The sequence below is a fragment of the Sarcophilus harrisii genome, chromosome 6 (assembly GCF_902635505.1).
Source record: "Sarcophilus harrisii chromosome 6, mSarHar1.11, whole genome shotgun sequence".
Classification (NCBI taxonomy): Eukaryota; Metazoa; Chordata; class Mammalia; order Dasyuromorphia; family Dasyuridae; genus Sarcophilus; species Sarcophilus harrisii.
The window spans coordinates 186,549,732-186,566,635 of record NC_045431.1 but is presented as its reverse complement, the minus strand read 5'-3'; the positions used below and the strand labels follow the sequence as shown (position 1 = coordinate 186,566,635).

Genomic DNA, 16,904 nt, shown 5'->3' with positions numbered 1-16,904 from the left:
TTTACTCCAATGTGGACCTTCTTCATTACAATGGACAATTTATTTGTCAAGCATGTCACCCTGTTTTAATGCCTTCATTCAACAAAATGTATTATGCACCTGTTATATATTAGACATTGTGCTTGGTGTTGTAGATGCAAAGGCAATTGAAATTGTCCTTCTTGCATCCTTTGGGAGAGATGGGGTGGCAGCAGAGTAAACAATGAGTAAGTACAAATTACATACAGAGCAATTTGGTGGATGTTACTAAAAGTGGGAGTCTGAAAAGAAAGATCTATGTAAGCAGTGGCACTTAAAACTGGTCCCTGAGGCGTTAGGGATTCTAAAGATGAGGAAGAGGTCTGATTAGTCATAAGAGGACAGCATTGACAAAGGCATGGAAGTAAGAGCAAAGAGGTTGTTTTGACCAGACTGTAAGCACACATGAAAGGAAAGATGGACTGGAGCTATATTGGGAAGGATTTTAAATGCCAGGCATACATTTAAAGGGTAAGAGATAGGGACCAGGGCTTCTTGAAGAGTACAGTAACATGACCATATTCACACATTACCGATATCAGTTTCACAGCTATGTGGAGAAAAGATTAGAGAGAGCAAAGATTTTGAGACAGTAAGGGCTGTTAGGAACCTAGATGACTGGGAAAATGCTTTGTTTGATAATAGAGCATTGTTCAAGCTAATTATTTCCATCATTGTTTTGTTCAAACAATCTTTGTATATATTGGACACTCCATTTTAAAGGAGAGCCCTTATAAGTGTCATTTTGCTCTGTGAAATCAAGTGCTATTTTATAGTCCACAAATAACATGGTATTTTTTATCTTGCATCTTTCCTGCTGTGGAAATATGATCAAAGATGCTCTTGATATATATAAATTCTCTTGAAGATTTTGTGAAAACAAGACAATGTTTTATTACCTTGTTAAATTTTTGTACATAATAGATTTACAATTTCATGTCTAGTCCTCTTTTTATCTTTTATATCTTAGTCTCTGTTGATAATTAAGTTCATAATAAAAATTAGGAATTTTTTTAAAAGATTTTTGTGAAGATGAGAAAAATAGGTTTGAGTTAGTGTTTTCTGATATTTTCTTTATTTCCTTTTTTTAAGTAATGCAACATGCAGAATATCCTTCAAGCTTTTATTTTCCTCTCCTGTTCCATACATCTTGAGAATTGCTTTCAAAATTTTCACTTCTAACATGAATTCTTCTATATATTCTTGGTGTGAGCCAACTATTCTTTCCTTTTTTTGTATGTGCCCTTTGGGCACTTTGGGAAAATCTTTATAGATCTTTTTTTTTTCCTTGTGCTTAATCTAGTTTCTTCTTTAGATGCTTTTAGGATGATCTGACCAGTTTTTCTATAGCTTTGCTTTTCCTTCACCCGCTTGTTTTATGAAATAATACTGTTAGTTATCTTCTCACCATCCTTCTCTGTAAGATTTTTATAAATATGTTTATTTCTTCAATTGATATTGTCTTTGTGTGATATCTGTCCATTTAGCAAAGAGATGATTGACTAGCAGAATTGATTTCTAGGCTGTTTTGTTTTCCTTATTGTAATGATTGATCAAAAGTTATTTAAACTGCCAATATTAACCCATTGATATTCTCATCCACTTCTCAGCAACTATAACTTATAAGGTCAGGTTTAACTATATGCCATATCATTTTTTAATTCTCCTCAATAGGTATTGGTCTTTTATATTGACTCTTACAAGTAGTCAGTGAGTCTGACAGTACATAGACAGCTGCTTCAGAAATGACTCCCTAGTATATACATCAGATGACTTTGCTTAATTGTTTTAAGCAAACAGTTGAGGTAGTGTGGGGAGGAATGGAGTGTTGAAATAATTACAGAGGGGAAAACCCTTGCCTCATCAGTGACAAGTTGTTTTCTTGTTATGCTGTAGCTACTTCTTTTATTTAGTACTTGCTATATCTAATGCCCCTTAATTCTTTTTGTGAACAAAGTGTCATCATATGAATACTTTTGAGTTATTAGTGTGAGGTTTACAGAGTCACAAACTTTTGGCCTTTTTGGTTTCTTAAATATATTTTTCATCTATCCTGTTCCTCTTTATCATCTTCCTTTATTATTGCCTAAGTGGAAGGAACTGCACAAAATTGAGGACTGTTTTATATTTTTCTTTTCATGGGTTGCTATTGCCAAAGAATTTATCATCTAGTGTCCCCTTTGCTATTGCTATGTCTCTTTGTAGATAACTAGGCTTGTTCTTCAAAACTGATGCTATGATGACACACTTTTAAGAACTCAGCATCATCTCTTTACTGTAGTGTGAGGTCTTAGAATAAGACTTTTGGAGAGGAAAAACAATCAGACCTCACATTTGTATGGTGCTTTAGCTTTCACAGGGTACTTCATATCCATTATCTCTGAAGGTAGGCAGTGTAAATTATTATTATTCTTCTTTTCTAGATAAGGAAATTAAGTCTCAAAGAAAGGAAGAGACTTGTCCACGCTCACATTGCTATTAAGTAGGAGAATGAGATTTTAATTCAAGCTTCATGACTCTTTAACACAAAATATCCCTTTCCAGACTACCTAGAAAAACCTTTGAAGCAGTCCATGGTCTCTATCATAGCTGGTAAACCACTGTTCACAATTAGTTCTCTCCATTAAATATTTGCCTTTATCCCAATATAAGAAGCTGCTTTGTTTATTTGCATTCTAAGAGAGGAAACTAATGAATGCTCTTACTTGTTCTTGAAAATGAGTGGAGTAAGTAAAAGAAAATATACATATATAATAATGAAAGTGCTGTAGAATCTGGATTGAGGATTTCATAGGTCCTCTCTTTTATGTTCTCTCATGACAAGAATCAAAGTATGTGCAGGAGACTGGAAGGAAGGCAGCATTTCCATTTCTAAGTGCAAAACATCATTTTATATAGAAAAGTTCACTTCATGGTCAGATCATCTGGAGTGAAACCTTTCCATATATTAAAGGGGTACCTAAACATGTTTATACTTATCTGATCCTATTTGTATATAGATTTCTTTCTTTTTTTTTTTTTTTGAGGGGTTTTCAATGCCCAGTAATCCAACAAGTCTGTTACATTAAGTTACTACAATAGTATGAAGGACTAAGGAAAAACACATCATTGAGATTAAACTATCCACCCCAACCAGCTGTCCTTAAAACTGTGACTAACATTCTGTTTGGGTAGAATTAAATTGGATAATTATATTTTACCATTTTCAATACTGACGGCAGTGTTAGTGACTTTTAGTTAGTGGCAGTAGGCAAAGTGACATATCAGAGAACCTTAAAAATGAAAGGAAATTTAATGATAGCTCTGTCTGGTAGAGGTATACCTAAATAGTACAATGGAAATAGCCTTTGGCATTGGAGTGAGATGACCCAGATTCTAATCTTGCTCTGACACCTAACTTTGTGAAGTTTGGACAAGTCTCTTCATTTCTGTGCCTCAGTTTCCTCATCTCTGATGTGTGTGGAGGGGTGGATCATTTCTAAATCATCTACTTCATAAAATTATTGTGAGAAGAACATTTTGTAAACCTTAAAGTGATACAGAAATGCAAACTATTTTTAAACTCATGTAACTGAGGCCTATGAAGGGGGAAGTAACTTTTCCAAAGATAAAGACCTTTGGGAAACTGCTTACCTGTGTAATGATACTATTTGGGGCTGAGAATGTTCTTTTTGTTTCCTTTCTTTTTTTTTTTTCTTTTGCTTTGTATTTGTATAGGTTCTGCTTGGATTCTGCAAGACAGACAAGGCAGAGACTTTCCATCAACTGGTCCAATTTTAGTTTGAAAAAAACGACCTTTGCTGCCCACTGAATGGAGACAGTCTCAGGAGGAAGCCCTGCAGGAGCCCAGCAGACTGCCCCTGCCCTACCCTGCCCTCCTGCCGCGAGTGCTGAGAGCTTCTCGGGTCTGAGCCAGCGCTGCCTTGCCTTGTCTCCAGTGCCGTGTGGGTCTGCACTGAGCCCCGGGGCCTGAGAATTCTTGCGGCCTGAGAAATCGCCACTTTCTACCTGAATTTGTTAGCTTGTGTGCTTGTAGTCTGTGAGTGAGGTTTATTTGATTGTAGCTGTACGCTGTGGGAGTTGGAACAATAGCTTTTCTCCAATTCCTCCCGATTGCCTTGGCCTCAGAGACCACCAACTGCTTCCCAGGCTTGGGTGAAGGCCAGAACACTGGTTTGCATCATTTGCAGTGGCGCCTGCCACACCCGCCCGCATCTAGCTCTGTTTTCTCATCATCCTAATCCATGATAAAGGATTGGACCTCTCACCATCGGCGCTGCTTTCATCTGCTCCGGAATTACTCCCACCACGACTTCATGGAAAGGAGGCTCGTACGGGACAAGCATTTCTTGAGTTCTCTTTCACAATCTACTGTTTAAGAGTGTACAAGTTACGCTATTTGTGTTTGATTTTTCCCCCTGACTTGTAGCCAGCTTGTGTAAGAATACTTGCAGAACGAGAAAGTTTAAAAAAAAAAAAAAGAAGAAAAAAAGGAAAAAAGAACAATACTCACACTATCAAATCTGTTATAGAGTGTATAATTGTATTAACACTGAAGCCTGACTGGCTACTTTTTTAACATATTGTTAAGTAATATTAAAATCATGTCTTTCTTTTTGAAAGATGGAATACATTAGTATGGCAGAAGACTTGTGTCTTGTCTTGTTCTGCTGGGGTTGTTGGGATGCAGAAGGGCACACACATAGAGTTGGCATCAGAGTGTCTAAATTTGAATCCTAGTTCTGTTGCTACCTGTGTGACTTTAGGGAATACATCTTTCCTTTCTAGGCCTTAGTTTCCTCATTTATCAGATGAGAGAGTTAGGACTCAGAAACTATTTCCAAGGCCCTTTCCAGCTCCAAAAAGGGCAACTACAGAAGAGAACTTAGATGTGTTCTACTTGGTCCAAATGGCAGAATTAGGAACATTGGACAGAAGATGTAAAGAAGTAAGTTTCAGCTTAATGGAAAAAAAAGACTGGAAACAATCAACTCTCCAAAGTGGAATAGATCGCCTCTTGGAGGCAATAGGTTCCCCCTCAGTCTTGGTCTTTAAGCAAAGGCAGAATGACCACTTAAATTAGATGTCTGAAGATGGGATTAGTTGGCTTTTGAGATCCCTTTCAATTATTGAGGTTCTGTGAAAATGTCTGAATGATAGAATAAAGCAAGGAATGTACCATTTATAAGAAAGATCTTGATTTAGCCGTTTTCTTTGGCTGTCCACCTGTCATCAGAGTGGTGATGTACCCAAACTGTTACAAGTTACTCTTGGCTATCCAGGCTACTGGTGATACCTTCATACTTCAAAGATCTTTTTTTTGGTTGGAGTTAGTGCTGCCCACATTACATCACATCGTAGACCACCTGGAATTGGTAAAATGTCTTTGAGTATTATAATGGTTAAAAAAGAAAAATCATCAGCTATCATTGATATAAGTTTGTTCCTAAACATCTAAAATCCCACAGCCTTCTGTAGGGTACATCATTCAGCCAAGCTTGGAAAATAGAAGAACTGGGCTTCGTCTCGCCCTAAGACTAGGGATGCAAACCTAAAAACTTAAAACAATTTAAACATGAGTATGGAGAGGAATAAAGTTATCTTACCTCATTTGACTACTGACAAAAAACCTTGAATTTTGGTGACCCACTTCTACAAGAATTAGTAAGAAGAGGCCTGAAAAAACTCTGCAATAACATTACTAAAACAAACCAAAAAAACATCCAACAGATACTTTCCCAGTGCAAGAAATAGTCTCAAACTATTTCCACCTTAAAAAAAAAAAATAGAAGCCCCAAGACTTGGAAGTTCTTTTCCTTTATTGTCAGTCTTACCATTAATTCAGATCTAATTTGAGGCAAACAGATTTAATCATCTTTTTTTTTTTTTTTTTTTGGTCATTTCCTGCTCAAAGAAATAGAGTATTTAATATACACTCCTCAGCAGCAACCTTGTATTTCCTCTGAGGGATCTAGATCACCTATCCATATCATTGATTTATTCATCAAAGTGAGTAAAACCAGGGAGCAAGTGAGCCAGGTTTTCATCTTCTAGCTGCCTCATCTCAGATGAGTCTCTCAAACTACATTCTTTGGAGTATTCATCATTAAACTGGAATTATGTTTGCTCTCTCCTAATATCATAGGGATAATATTAAGCAAATTATCTGGGCTTTGAATTCTAAAAGATACTACTAAATTTTAGGTGTTCTATCACAGAATTTGGAGCTGAAAGCAAACAGAAAAGTGAGAACCTGAAAAGAGCTCACAGTTGCAGGGCCAGATTTAAACCCAGGCTCATGTCCTGAAAAGAATATTCTATTTGGGCTCAAACCCAGCATTCTTTCCATTACTTCACCCTGCCTTTCCTTAAGCTTTATCCTGTTTAAAATAGACTGTCTCTCATTTGCTGTTCTGAATAGTTGTTTTAAAGTAAACAGGCTGTTATAAATTAAGATCTTTGTTGTCCTTGAGACTTATGAAACTATTAGCTTAGTTAATAGAAAAATGAGGGACAGCTAGGTGGCACAGTGGATAGAGCACCAGCCCTGAAGTCGGGAGGACCTGAGTTCAAATGTGGCCTCAAACATATAACATTTCCTAGTTGTGTGACCCTGGGCAAGTCACTTAACCCCAATTGCCTCAGGAAAAAAAAGAAGAAAAAAAAAAATGAGACTTCTGAAATACCACTGATATACCTTAAAGATTAGAATCCAATACCTACCTTTTATAAACAAGAAGTAGTGATTCCTCCTCCTAACCCGTAATGCATTGGATGTCTGTGTGAGAACTTTTGCCTCCCAAGATTTCTAAGATCTCAATCCTCTTAAGAAGCTAAAATAAATAAAAGAAAAATCAAAAGTTCTTTATACTTTAATGATGTGTAGAAAGAACATACGATTTGGGGTCCATGAACCTGAGCTTGATTTCCAGTCCTACAATTTATTTAACTTGCAACTAATTATCTTTTTCTAGACATAACTTTCCCCATGAATGTGTGTGTGTGTGTGTGTGTGTGTGTGTGTGTACATAATCTACTTACATACATAAATACATTCATACATACATATATATGTGTGTATATATGTCTTAATTTTTAAAAATATTCTTGTGGCTCTGAATCCTATGCATTTTGTCTTTTTGATTTTTGCTAAAATTTCAGTCATTCTCAATTACAGCAGTAGATGGTGCTGTGAGCCACATTACCTGCAGCCTTCATTTGGAAGGAAGTGGAGTATTAATTGAATTTTGTAATTCACTTTGGCAAATTGGCACTACTCAAAATATCTCAACTTCTTATCAAGCAACAGAAGAAGTCTTTTTTCCCTCTTATTTTATTTTTCCAAATATATGTAAAGATAGTTTTCAACATCTATTTTTGAAGATTTTGTGTTCCATATTTTTTTCTCCTTACCTCCCACCTTGTCCAGGACAGCAAACAAGTTGATATAGATGATTTGTGTACAATGCTTTTAAACATTTTGATATTTGTCATCTTGTGCAAGAAAAGTCAGACCAAAAGGAGAAACACAATGAGAAAGGGGAAAAAATAACTGAAAGTAGTATGCTTCAATCCACATTCAATTTCCATAGTTCTTCTGGAGATAGATGGCTCTTTCCATCCCAAGTCTATTGGATCACTGTATGCTGAGAAGAGTTAAGTCCATCACAATTGATTATTACACTGTCTTGCTTTTGCTATGTACAATGTTCTCTTGGTTCTGCTCGTTTCACTCAGCATCAATTCATGTAAGTCTATCCACATCTTTCTGAAATCATCCTGCTGATTTTTTTGTTGTAGAACTAGAATATTCCATAACTTATTCAACCATTCTCCAGGTGATGGGCATTCACTCCGTTTCCATTTCTTTGCCACTACAAAAAGGGCTGATAAAAACATTTTTGCATATATGGGTCCTTTTCCTTTTTTGATGATCTCTTTAGGATATAGCCCATTAGAGACAGTACCCACTACTGGATCAAAGGGTATGCACAGTTTCATAGTCCTTTGGGCATACTTTCATATTGCTCCAGAAAAAGATTTCTTGAACACATATGGTATGAAAGGTAACCTATCCCAGGGAATCTACTGAGGATTCTTAGGCAAGTCACTTCTACTGTTTAGACCCCAGTTTCTTCATCTGTCAGATGAAGGGGTTAGATTACATCACCTGTTAGGTCCCTTTTAACTGCGCTGTGATCCAAGCCAATTGCAAAATCCTTGTAAGGAAAGCAAGGGATATGTTCTTAAAACAGTTTTACAGGTGAGATAAACTAAATGAAATTGTCTTGCCCAAGATCACACAGGTAAGCAGCAGATTCAGGAGAACTGAACTCAGATCTTCTGACTCCAAATCCAGGCCCCTGTCTGCTAAATTATGATGTCTCTCTGTGTTTTCTTAGCCCAGTGGTCTTGCCGTTATATGATTCTAACCTGTATGGCCAGTGTCTTAGCTCAAAGAAACCCATCTATAGAATATCCTCTAGATCTGGAATGGCTATTCTAATGTTCCACTCTGCCTTGACTGGTTCGCACACTTCAAGATTTTATTTGGCTTAGGTTTCATTTGATCTAGATGACACAAGCTCCCTTCAAAACACTGTCTTGTACTTTTAATCAAGAAATTGAGTCTTGGCCTTTCAATCCAACTCACAAATGTAGGAAATGGGAAGAAATGCTATTTCTCACAATGCATAACCATTGAAAAGGAAAGATTTTTAGTGATATGTTAAATGGTGTCTTGAGGTTTGCTTTTAATCTTAAGGTTCCATCTGCCCTCATGTATACCTCTATGTCTCACAAAATGCTAGAACTGAAAATGTGCTTAGAATCCCAAGTATAGAAACTTAAAAACCCAAAATGACCTTTACTCTGATTATTTGCAGGTGAAGAAACGGGCCCAGAGAAGGAACTTGCCCAAAGATGAATTGGTACCAGAGCCAGATGGCTCTTTATAAGGGGTGAATGAATTTCTGACTTGCTGCATTATAGTTTTGAAACCTGAGATCTCACTGGAATCCCACTTAGGACACTTTACTGTAGAAGAAAATATGATAAAAAGGCAATACTATCTGGGATCAGAGAAAGTGAAGTTCAGTGTCATTGTCCCTGGATCCATGGAAGGAACATTGAGTTTGTAGTTAATGCTTTGTTCAGGGACTGGCCCTTATTATAGCCATTTGACCCCTGAAGTAAAGTTCCTAGGTTTGGGGTGATTTATTTCAAAGACTCTTCAGAATGAACAAAGTCATCTATCAGGTAGAGATGCCACTGCATGTTCATCACCGGAGCCCCTGGTATCTTGACGATGGTCTATCTGCTTCTGCTAGACTCTTCACCCCTCTTGTTTCTTGTCTTGCGTTTTCTCTCTTTGGCCTCTACTATCCTATTATCCCCTCTCTTCTTTCCCCATCTCCTTTGTCTCTCTGCCTTGAGCTTGCCAGGGATATTGGTGGACGGCCTTAGCTCCATTAGAGACCAAATCCAGCTCTTGAAGCCAATAGCTTCAAATTAAAAGGACTGTGGCAGCCATTTTAATAATTGCTCATTTCTAAAGTACTTTAAGAGCATGTGTCCCACAGGATTGCGATGAGTACTAAAAGTGGTCATATAGGGGCAGCTAGGTGGCGCATTGGATGGAGCACCAGCCTTGAAGTCAGAACGACCTGGTTCAAATCTGGCCTCTTAACGCTTCCTAGCTGTGTGACTCTCACAAGTCATTTAACCCCAATTGCCTCAGCCAAAAAAAAAAAAAGAAAAGAAAAAGAAAGTGGTCATATAAATATTTTAACAACTTTAAAGCTTTATAGAAAAACATCTGTTAACTTGTAAAGTAGGTATGTGAGTGTCCTCATTTACAGAGAAAGATACTGAGGCAAATGCAGAGCTGTGATTGCCTCAGTCATGTTCCTAAGTAGGACTTGAACCCACTGGGATTTTTGTTCTCATTTGTTAGAAGAAAAAACTGCATTGGAGAGGGGATGTAACTTGCACAGAACTGTCTATGAAAGAACTGAGTGGCACTCAACTCCCCAGGCCCCAGCTCTTTCTCAGAGATATCTGTTCCTTAATCATATGGGCATCTCCAGAAATCAAGACCAAAAGGATCTTAGTTCAGAAATTGAGAACTCAGGCAGAGTCTAATAGAACATACAGATCCATGAAGCCAGTTTTACCAATTATCTTAGACAACTAACCTTACTAATCTGTAAAATGTTGGCAAATCACTCCAGGATCTATGCCAAGAAATTCCAAAATTGAGGTCACGAAGAGTCAGCCATAACAGAAACAGCTGAAAAAGGACAATATTCTCATGTGTAGAATGATAAAATGAATTTCTAGATGTCAAATGCTTTGCAAACTTTAAGTGCTAGCTATTCTTATTAGTGTGCCCCATAAAAATATGTTGGGATTTTGCCACCTTGGCAAGGTCTACCGAGTTGATCTTGCAGGTTAGTTGGAGTTTATTTCCAGGTGGCCATCTACCAGCTCAGGTGTTTGGTCTGAACTCCCCAGGACTTTCACCCAAGCACCTTTAGCATGCATGCTAAGACTCTGGAAGGTGGGAGTTCCAGTCAATGAGTAATTCCCCAATCCCTTGGCAAATTGCCTGTGATCCAGACTTCTACTTTCTCTTTCCATTGTAGCTTGAAACGCTACTTTTATTAACAAATGCTTCTTTCATCTTTTGGCTTTCTTTTAGATGACTCCATCTTCTTAAATTCATGGAAGCTTGACTCCTATCAAAAGTTAAATTGTACCCAAAAGGTCTCTCCAAATATTCTAATAAGGTAGAAATGAGGAATCATTCAAGGACAGTAAGTGCAAAGTCACAAATTGGGAGGTGGAGTGTTACCTTGTCAGTAAGATTGAGTTGTCTAGTCATCAAGCTCTTGAAGGAGATCAGTATGTTAAAAGACTGGAAATAGAGTTTGAGGGCCAGGACATGAGGGGATTATAAAGCCAACATGGAATTTATAATTGATTCGAAAGGGGAAAGCTGGGAAGCTATTGAAGTTTATTGAGGTTGTTGGGAAAGAGGGAATGAGGAAAGGAAATGGTCAGACTCATGTTAGGAAAATCACATTTAACTCTGTGTGGAAGTAGCTTGGAGTGGGGAGAGACATGAGACAAAAAAGTACAATTAGAGATCGATTGCAGTAGTTTAGGTATGAGGTAATGAGGTCCCAAACTTGGAGAGAAGGAAAGAAGGGCAAAAATGAGCTGAGGGAAGCAGTGTGGTGGTAGGAGGGTCAAGAATAGAGGAGAGGAGAATCCAGCAAGTAAGAGAGCTAGAATGTATAGACACTCACACTTTAAGTTTAATCTGTTTATTAGTAACACAAATCTAAATAACCAAAGTACATTGTCTTGATTTTTAGAATATTCCAATTTCTGAACTACAAATGCTCATACTGAAAAATTTTAAAATTGGGTCTCAACTGGCTCCAACGCACCCCCTGGACATATGTGAGAGATGTGGTAGAGAAAGAAATTTGCAACATTTGGTGACTGATTTGTAAATGTGGAATGAATGGGAGAAAGGTTAAAGATACCAAAATGGCAAATCTTGATGAATAGAAGAATGATGGCGCCTTGTTATGATCATAAGAAGGGAGAAGGTTGGAAAGAGGATTGGATTTGGGGGCAAAGAGAATTAGTGGTTTAGTATAGATAAGTCTGAGGTGACTATGGGGCATCCATTAGGCATTTGGTGGTGGGGGCTTGGTGCTCAGAAGAGAAACTAGGCTTAGGTATTTAGATTTGGACATCACTACATCAAGATAATCACTGAATTCACAGGAGCCCATAAGTACAAGTGAAAATGTATACAAAGAGAAAGAGAAAGGGACTTGGGACTGAACCTCGGAGGACATCCCCCAGATCATGTTCCTGACACACTTGAAAAAATACAAAGGGGACTGTGGAGGAGGAGGTAAGGAAGTAGATGAAGAACCGGGAGAGAGAGTCACCCAAACTCAGGAAGGGGTGAGCATGCTACCGAACATAGGACAATAGTGTCTGCTGCACAGGCTGAGGGGTTGAGAAAAATATGTTAGACTTGGTAACATGGCCTGTGGTCTAGAGGTATGACTGGGCAGCCTTGGAGAACCCTTCCAAACTCTGAGATTCTCGGATTCGGCAGCTTACCAGCTGGGTGGTGTTGCACAAACTGCCTCCTCTGGGCTAGATACCTTTGTAAGAAGAGGGCTTGATTCAAGATCCCCCGGGGAAATGGCAGCCAGGGCTCTGAGCTGAGAGGCCTTGGAGGCTGGAGATTGGCTTCTGGCTGTCTTCTAGTTTTCCTTCCTGCCTGCAGGGACTCAAGAAGGAGCTTCTGCTCTCTGCTTTGGTCAGCCCCTTTGAAGGAAGGTGCAGGGAGACTGACAGTGCCCATAGGCCTTACTGGATGTCATTTGAGTCCCCAGAGGGCCATATCCCCCAAATGCCTCTGCCAGCCAGCACCCCTAGATCCACCACCACAGTTCTCTCTTTGGGCCCCCTCTAGCATTCAATATTGTGGCCTACAACAGGATTATTAGCCCCATTTCTTAGAAAAAGAGACCTCAAAAGGAAAAGAAGCTTGTCAGAGAAAGTTAGTGACCAAGCTAGGCCTACTGTGGGACTGGGAAATGAATTCTGATATGACCTATTCTTTAGTTCTCATACTCTTATGTAAAAATGAGGAGTTGGATTTGCTGACCAGCTCTAACATTTTATGGTCCGTTCTGTCAAGTTCCTTCCAGTGCTGACATTTGTGTTCTAGGTTCAGATATTCCATGTTCCGAGTCTTTCCAGCTCTAGCATTCTAGGACTTGTACTTCTTTTGATCCTTTCCACATTCTCACAGGGTTAGCAGGACAGAGCTATAAAAGTCTCTTTTTCCATCCAGAGATGAAATTGAGAACTGAAATCCCTTCTTTCCCTGAGGGGTAAACTGAGACCTATCAAAGATACTTGACTTACCTAAGGTTACACATAAGGAGCAGAGCTGGGTGTCTCTTGACTTCAAAGGGAAAGTCTCACAATTTTAAAAAAATGTTGTAACTGGGAAGTTGCCAGAACCATGTAATTCAGAAAATTTGTGTGGCAATTTGGGACATAGGAAAAGGGGAACTAGAGGAGAGAAGGAAGGTCTGGGGGTGCTGCTGGAATAGGTTGTAATAAGAGTAGCTTTAGATCTAGCTTTAGTGCAAGTCAAATCTTCCTAATGCTCAATCAGCTCTGATATCACCTCTTCCCTGCTGGCCCAGTCTGATTAGTTACTGCAAGGTAAGGGCCAAACTTAGGACAACTAGGGAGTTCCCAGGGCACCAGGGCGGAGTCCAGAAGCCTCATCTCTCATACTTCGTAGCTGGGTGACCATGGACGGGTCACCTCATCCCTTATTGCCTCAGTTTCCTCATCTGTAAAACGAGCTGGAGAAAGAAATGGCAAATCACTCCAGGATCTCTGTTAAGAAAACCCTAAATGGAGTCACAGGGTTGGATATGACCAACACAACTCCACAAGAACCACCTCAGCTAGCTCTGGGTACTAGAGAGCTCAGCTCCCCTGCCTCAAGACCTCCCCACTATCTGCTTGTCCCTCCTAAACTCTGCTGCTCTCCCCTCCCCTAGCCAAATTTGATTTCATGCGTTTTCACCTAGTTTAGACTCTAGGGTTCAGTGACTAGCTGGGCCAGGGAAGACTTCTATTCCTCTGTGTTCCTTGTCTTTCATCTCTGCTAGCTCCTGACTCTCCCCCCAGGGCCACAGCAGCCTTCCCACCATGGAAGTTTACTCTGCCCCTGTGGCCCTTCCTCTGATTATTGTTGGTTGATTCCTCCTTTTTGTATTTATCTCTTCTGCACAGTACTTAACACAGAATAACCAAATTATTTTTCATTCGTTCATTCATTCATTCCAGAGACAAACCACTTTGAGTTTAATGGCTCAGGTGAAGAGAGCCAGCCTTTGGGTTTTTTCTAGCTGCCCCTTTGCCAACACCAGCTCTTCCTTGGGCTTCCAGTGAAAGGCTGGGAGGGGGGATCCCTTACTATTACTATTACCAGGAGCTCCCCAGAAAATGTTAGCTGTCTAGATGGATGGATGAAAGGAGACAGTCTAGATCCTTTGGGGTTAGAAACATTTTGACCTTCCTTTGGTTGATTAGAGGAGAGTTACGTTTGTGTCAAATACCTGGGGCACCCCCTTCTGAGGGATTGGCCCTAGCCTTCTTTCCCAGCAGACAACATTCTGACATCCTATGTAAGGTCTGCCTAGCTCTGACATCCTGTGTTCTATGTTCTAAGGTTTCTTCCAGCTCTGACATTCTCCATTCTTTATTCTCAGGTCCGTTCCAACTCAAACCTTCTGTTTTATTAATCTCTCCCAGCTCTGTATCTTCTTCCTGTTCTCTGTACCTGCCCCACTGTTGCCCAACCTTCACCCCTATGTTATCCCACCACTTCATCATTGCAGTCAGTAGTCCAGGTTTGGTGAATGAATTAGTTATTAAAAAGTTTGTTCTAGGGTATTGCTTGCCCCAGCTCCACCCCCATCTCGCTCCCCCCACCCTACCCCACAACATTTACCACAGTGTAGGATGTGAGGTTTCCCTTCACTAACACAGAAAGTGGCCCTGGGATTTTCCCCCACCTCACCTTGTTCCTGACCTTAAATGTTGGAATCATTGAGCCCCCTATCCAGGACCCAGCTCCCCATCTCTGAAGCCAGTAATGGACCAAGGGCAGGGTTAGAGGTGGGGGTAGCCCCAGGAAGTGGGGAATAGAGGGGGCTTTCTCCAGGAGTCTGAACTACTAAACAGAGGGCTTTTGGCTTTCTGTTTTGACACTGACATTCTGTCTGCCACTTCAGTCTCAAAGCCCAAAGAATCAGGCAAACCCTGGGCCTTGACCACCATCTCTCTGGTATGCTGAGGGAAGGTCCCCGATTCCCAAAATATCTCTACCAGTCTAGTGGGTTCCTGAAAGGCCACCATTACTCACCCTTTGGGGTAGACCATTGTCTCCAAAAAGCCACTGTGAAAATACATGTATCGTCATTTTGCATCAATGGTTTTCCACAGTTTTGACTCCAGCCTACCATCTAGACTTCTGTTTCACAATATATTCACCATTATTCACTCACAATATATTCTTTGGGATTCTTTGGGATATTTAGTATTCTCAAATGTTAGTCTATGGCATCCATTGTATCTGGAATGTTTTCCTTTTCTTCTGTTGCAAACCTTATCTTTCTTCAAGATCCAAATCAGGCGTGATTTTTCTCCCAAAGCTTTCTGATCGCCCTAGCTAAATGCGCAGTCTCCTCCAAACTCAAAATGGCAAAAACACTATGCCTTGATTTTCTATGTTCATTGAACTGCCTAATTTATGTATATGTATTCCCCAATGTATTCATAAGCTCCTTGTGAGCAGGGACTGGGTTATTTTTCATAGAATAAGTTTAGAACAGAGTCCATCTAGTCTAGTTTTTTACAGATGGGGAAACTAAGGTCCAAGGAGGTAAAACAGATAACAAGTGGCAGGCTTAAGATTCGAACTCAGGTCCTTAAACTAAACTCAGCAGCTTATTATTGCACTACCCCTCAGTTTTATTTTCTATCCTTTTACCATCAGTGCCTTGCATATAGTGTACACATAATAAATGTCTGTCAAATGAGTGAATAATAATAGGACAACAGTCCCGTGTTCAAGATTTACAAAGGTCATTCCTCAACAGCTATGTGAGGGAAATAATACACTCAGATGAGGAAACTGAGGGTTAAAGACCTGCTCAGGGTTCCACAGCTGAAATATGTTAGAGTAGATATTTTTGCATGACTTCATGCTGCCTTATAATTCCTTAGCTCCATAGTGAAAGTAATTCCTCCTTTTAGTTCTAACAGACAATAGGCTCTTTCCAAGGTAGAAGAGGGAAGTTTTGATTATGGAGAGAGAGATGAGGGGTAAAGTCCTACCCTTCCCATGCCATTCCCTCTCCCCTGACACTACAGTTTCTTTACTCTTGACCTGTAGTAAAATATCTGGGGTCAGAGGTTGGTAAAGAAACTTGTAGGCAGAAAGAATAGTAAAATGGAGAGGGCCCTGGCTTGGGAATAAAGAAATCTGGGTCCTGCTTATGCTCCTGAAATACGCATAGTCCTAGCACATGGGGCAAGGAATCATACTAGATTCATATTGATACTCTTTGTTCTAAGATTCTGTGATTCAATAGCCTCTTAATTGGTCTTGAACTTCAGTAATTTCAGTAATTTCCTGGCCTACTGCTGTTCTCCATACAAAACATTACCATCTCCTACTTGTGTGTTGTACAGGCTGTCACCCACGCTTAGGATATTCTCTCTGTTCTTAGAAGCCACAACTCAACTCCATTGTCTCTTTTTTCAAGAGAACTTTATATTTCATGTTCATCTCTTTCTATGTATATGGTTTCCATTCAGCAGAAGATAAATTTCTTGAGAGCAATGACTTTCTTTTTTTAATTTATTTTTTTTAATTGAAGCTTTTTAATTTGAAAACATATGCAAGGATAATTTTTCAACACTGACCCTTGCAAAATCTTATGTTCCAATTTCCCCATCTTCTCCCTACCCCTTTCCGTAGATGGCTAGTAATCCAATATATGTTAAACATAGTAAAAAATATATGTTAAGTCCAATATAGGCATATGTATTTATACAATTATCTTGCTGCACAAGAAAAATCAGATCAAAAAGGAAAAAGAAATGAGAAAATAAAATTAAAGCAAACAACAACAAAAGAAATAAAAATGCTATGTTGTGATCCAGACTCAATTCCCACAGTCCTCTCTCTGGGTGTAGATGGCTCTCTTCATCACAAGATCATTGGGACTGGGAGGGCAATAACCCATTTTTATCAT

General features: G+C 39.4%; 1 protein-coding gene across 6 annotated transcripts in view; it reads left to right on the top strand.

Moving 5' to 3' along the window:
- The window catches only part of FAM193A (family with sequence similarity 193 member A), a 194,035-nt gene extending 189,368 nt beyond the window's left edge, over positions 1-4,667 (top strand). For all 6 annotated transcript variants that reach the window (XM_031943759.1, XM_031943757.1, XM_031943758.1 and 3 more), the window contains one exon: positions 3,736-4,667. In XM_031943759.1, the coding sequence (XP_031799619.1) occupies positions 3,736-3,829 (94 nt within the window). In that variant the 3' untranslated portion in view covers positions 3,830-4,667. The remainder of the gene's footprint in view (positions 1-3,735) is intronic.
- Positions 4,668-16,904: the final 12,237 nt, after the last annotated feature.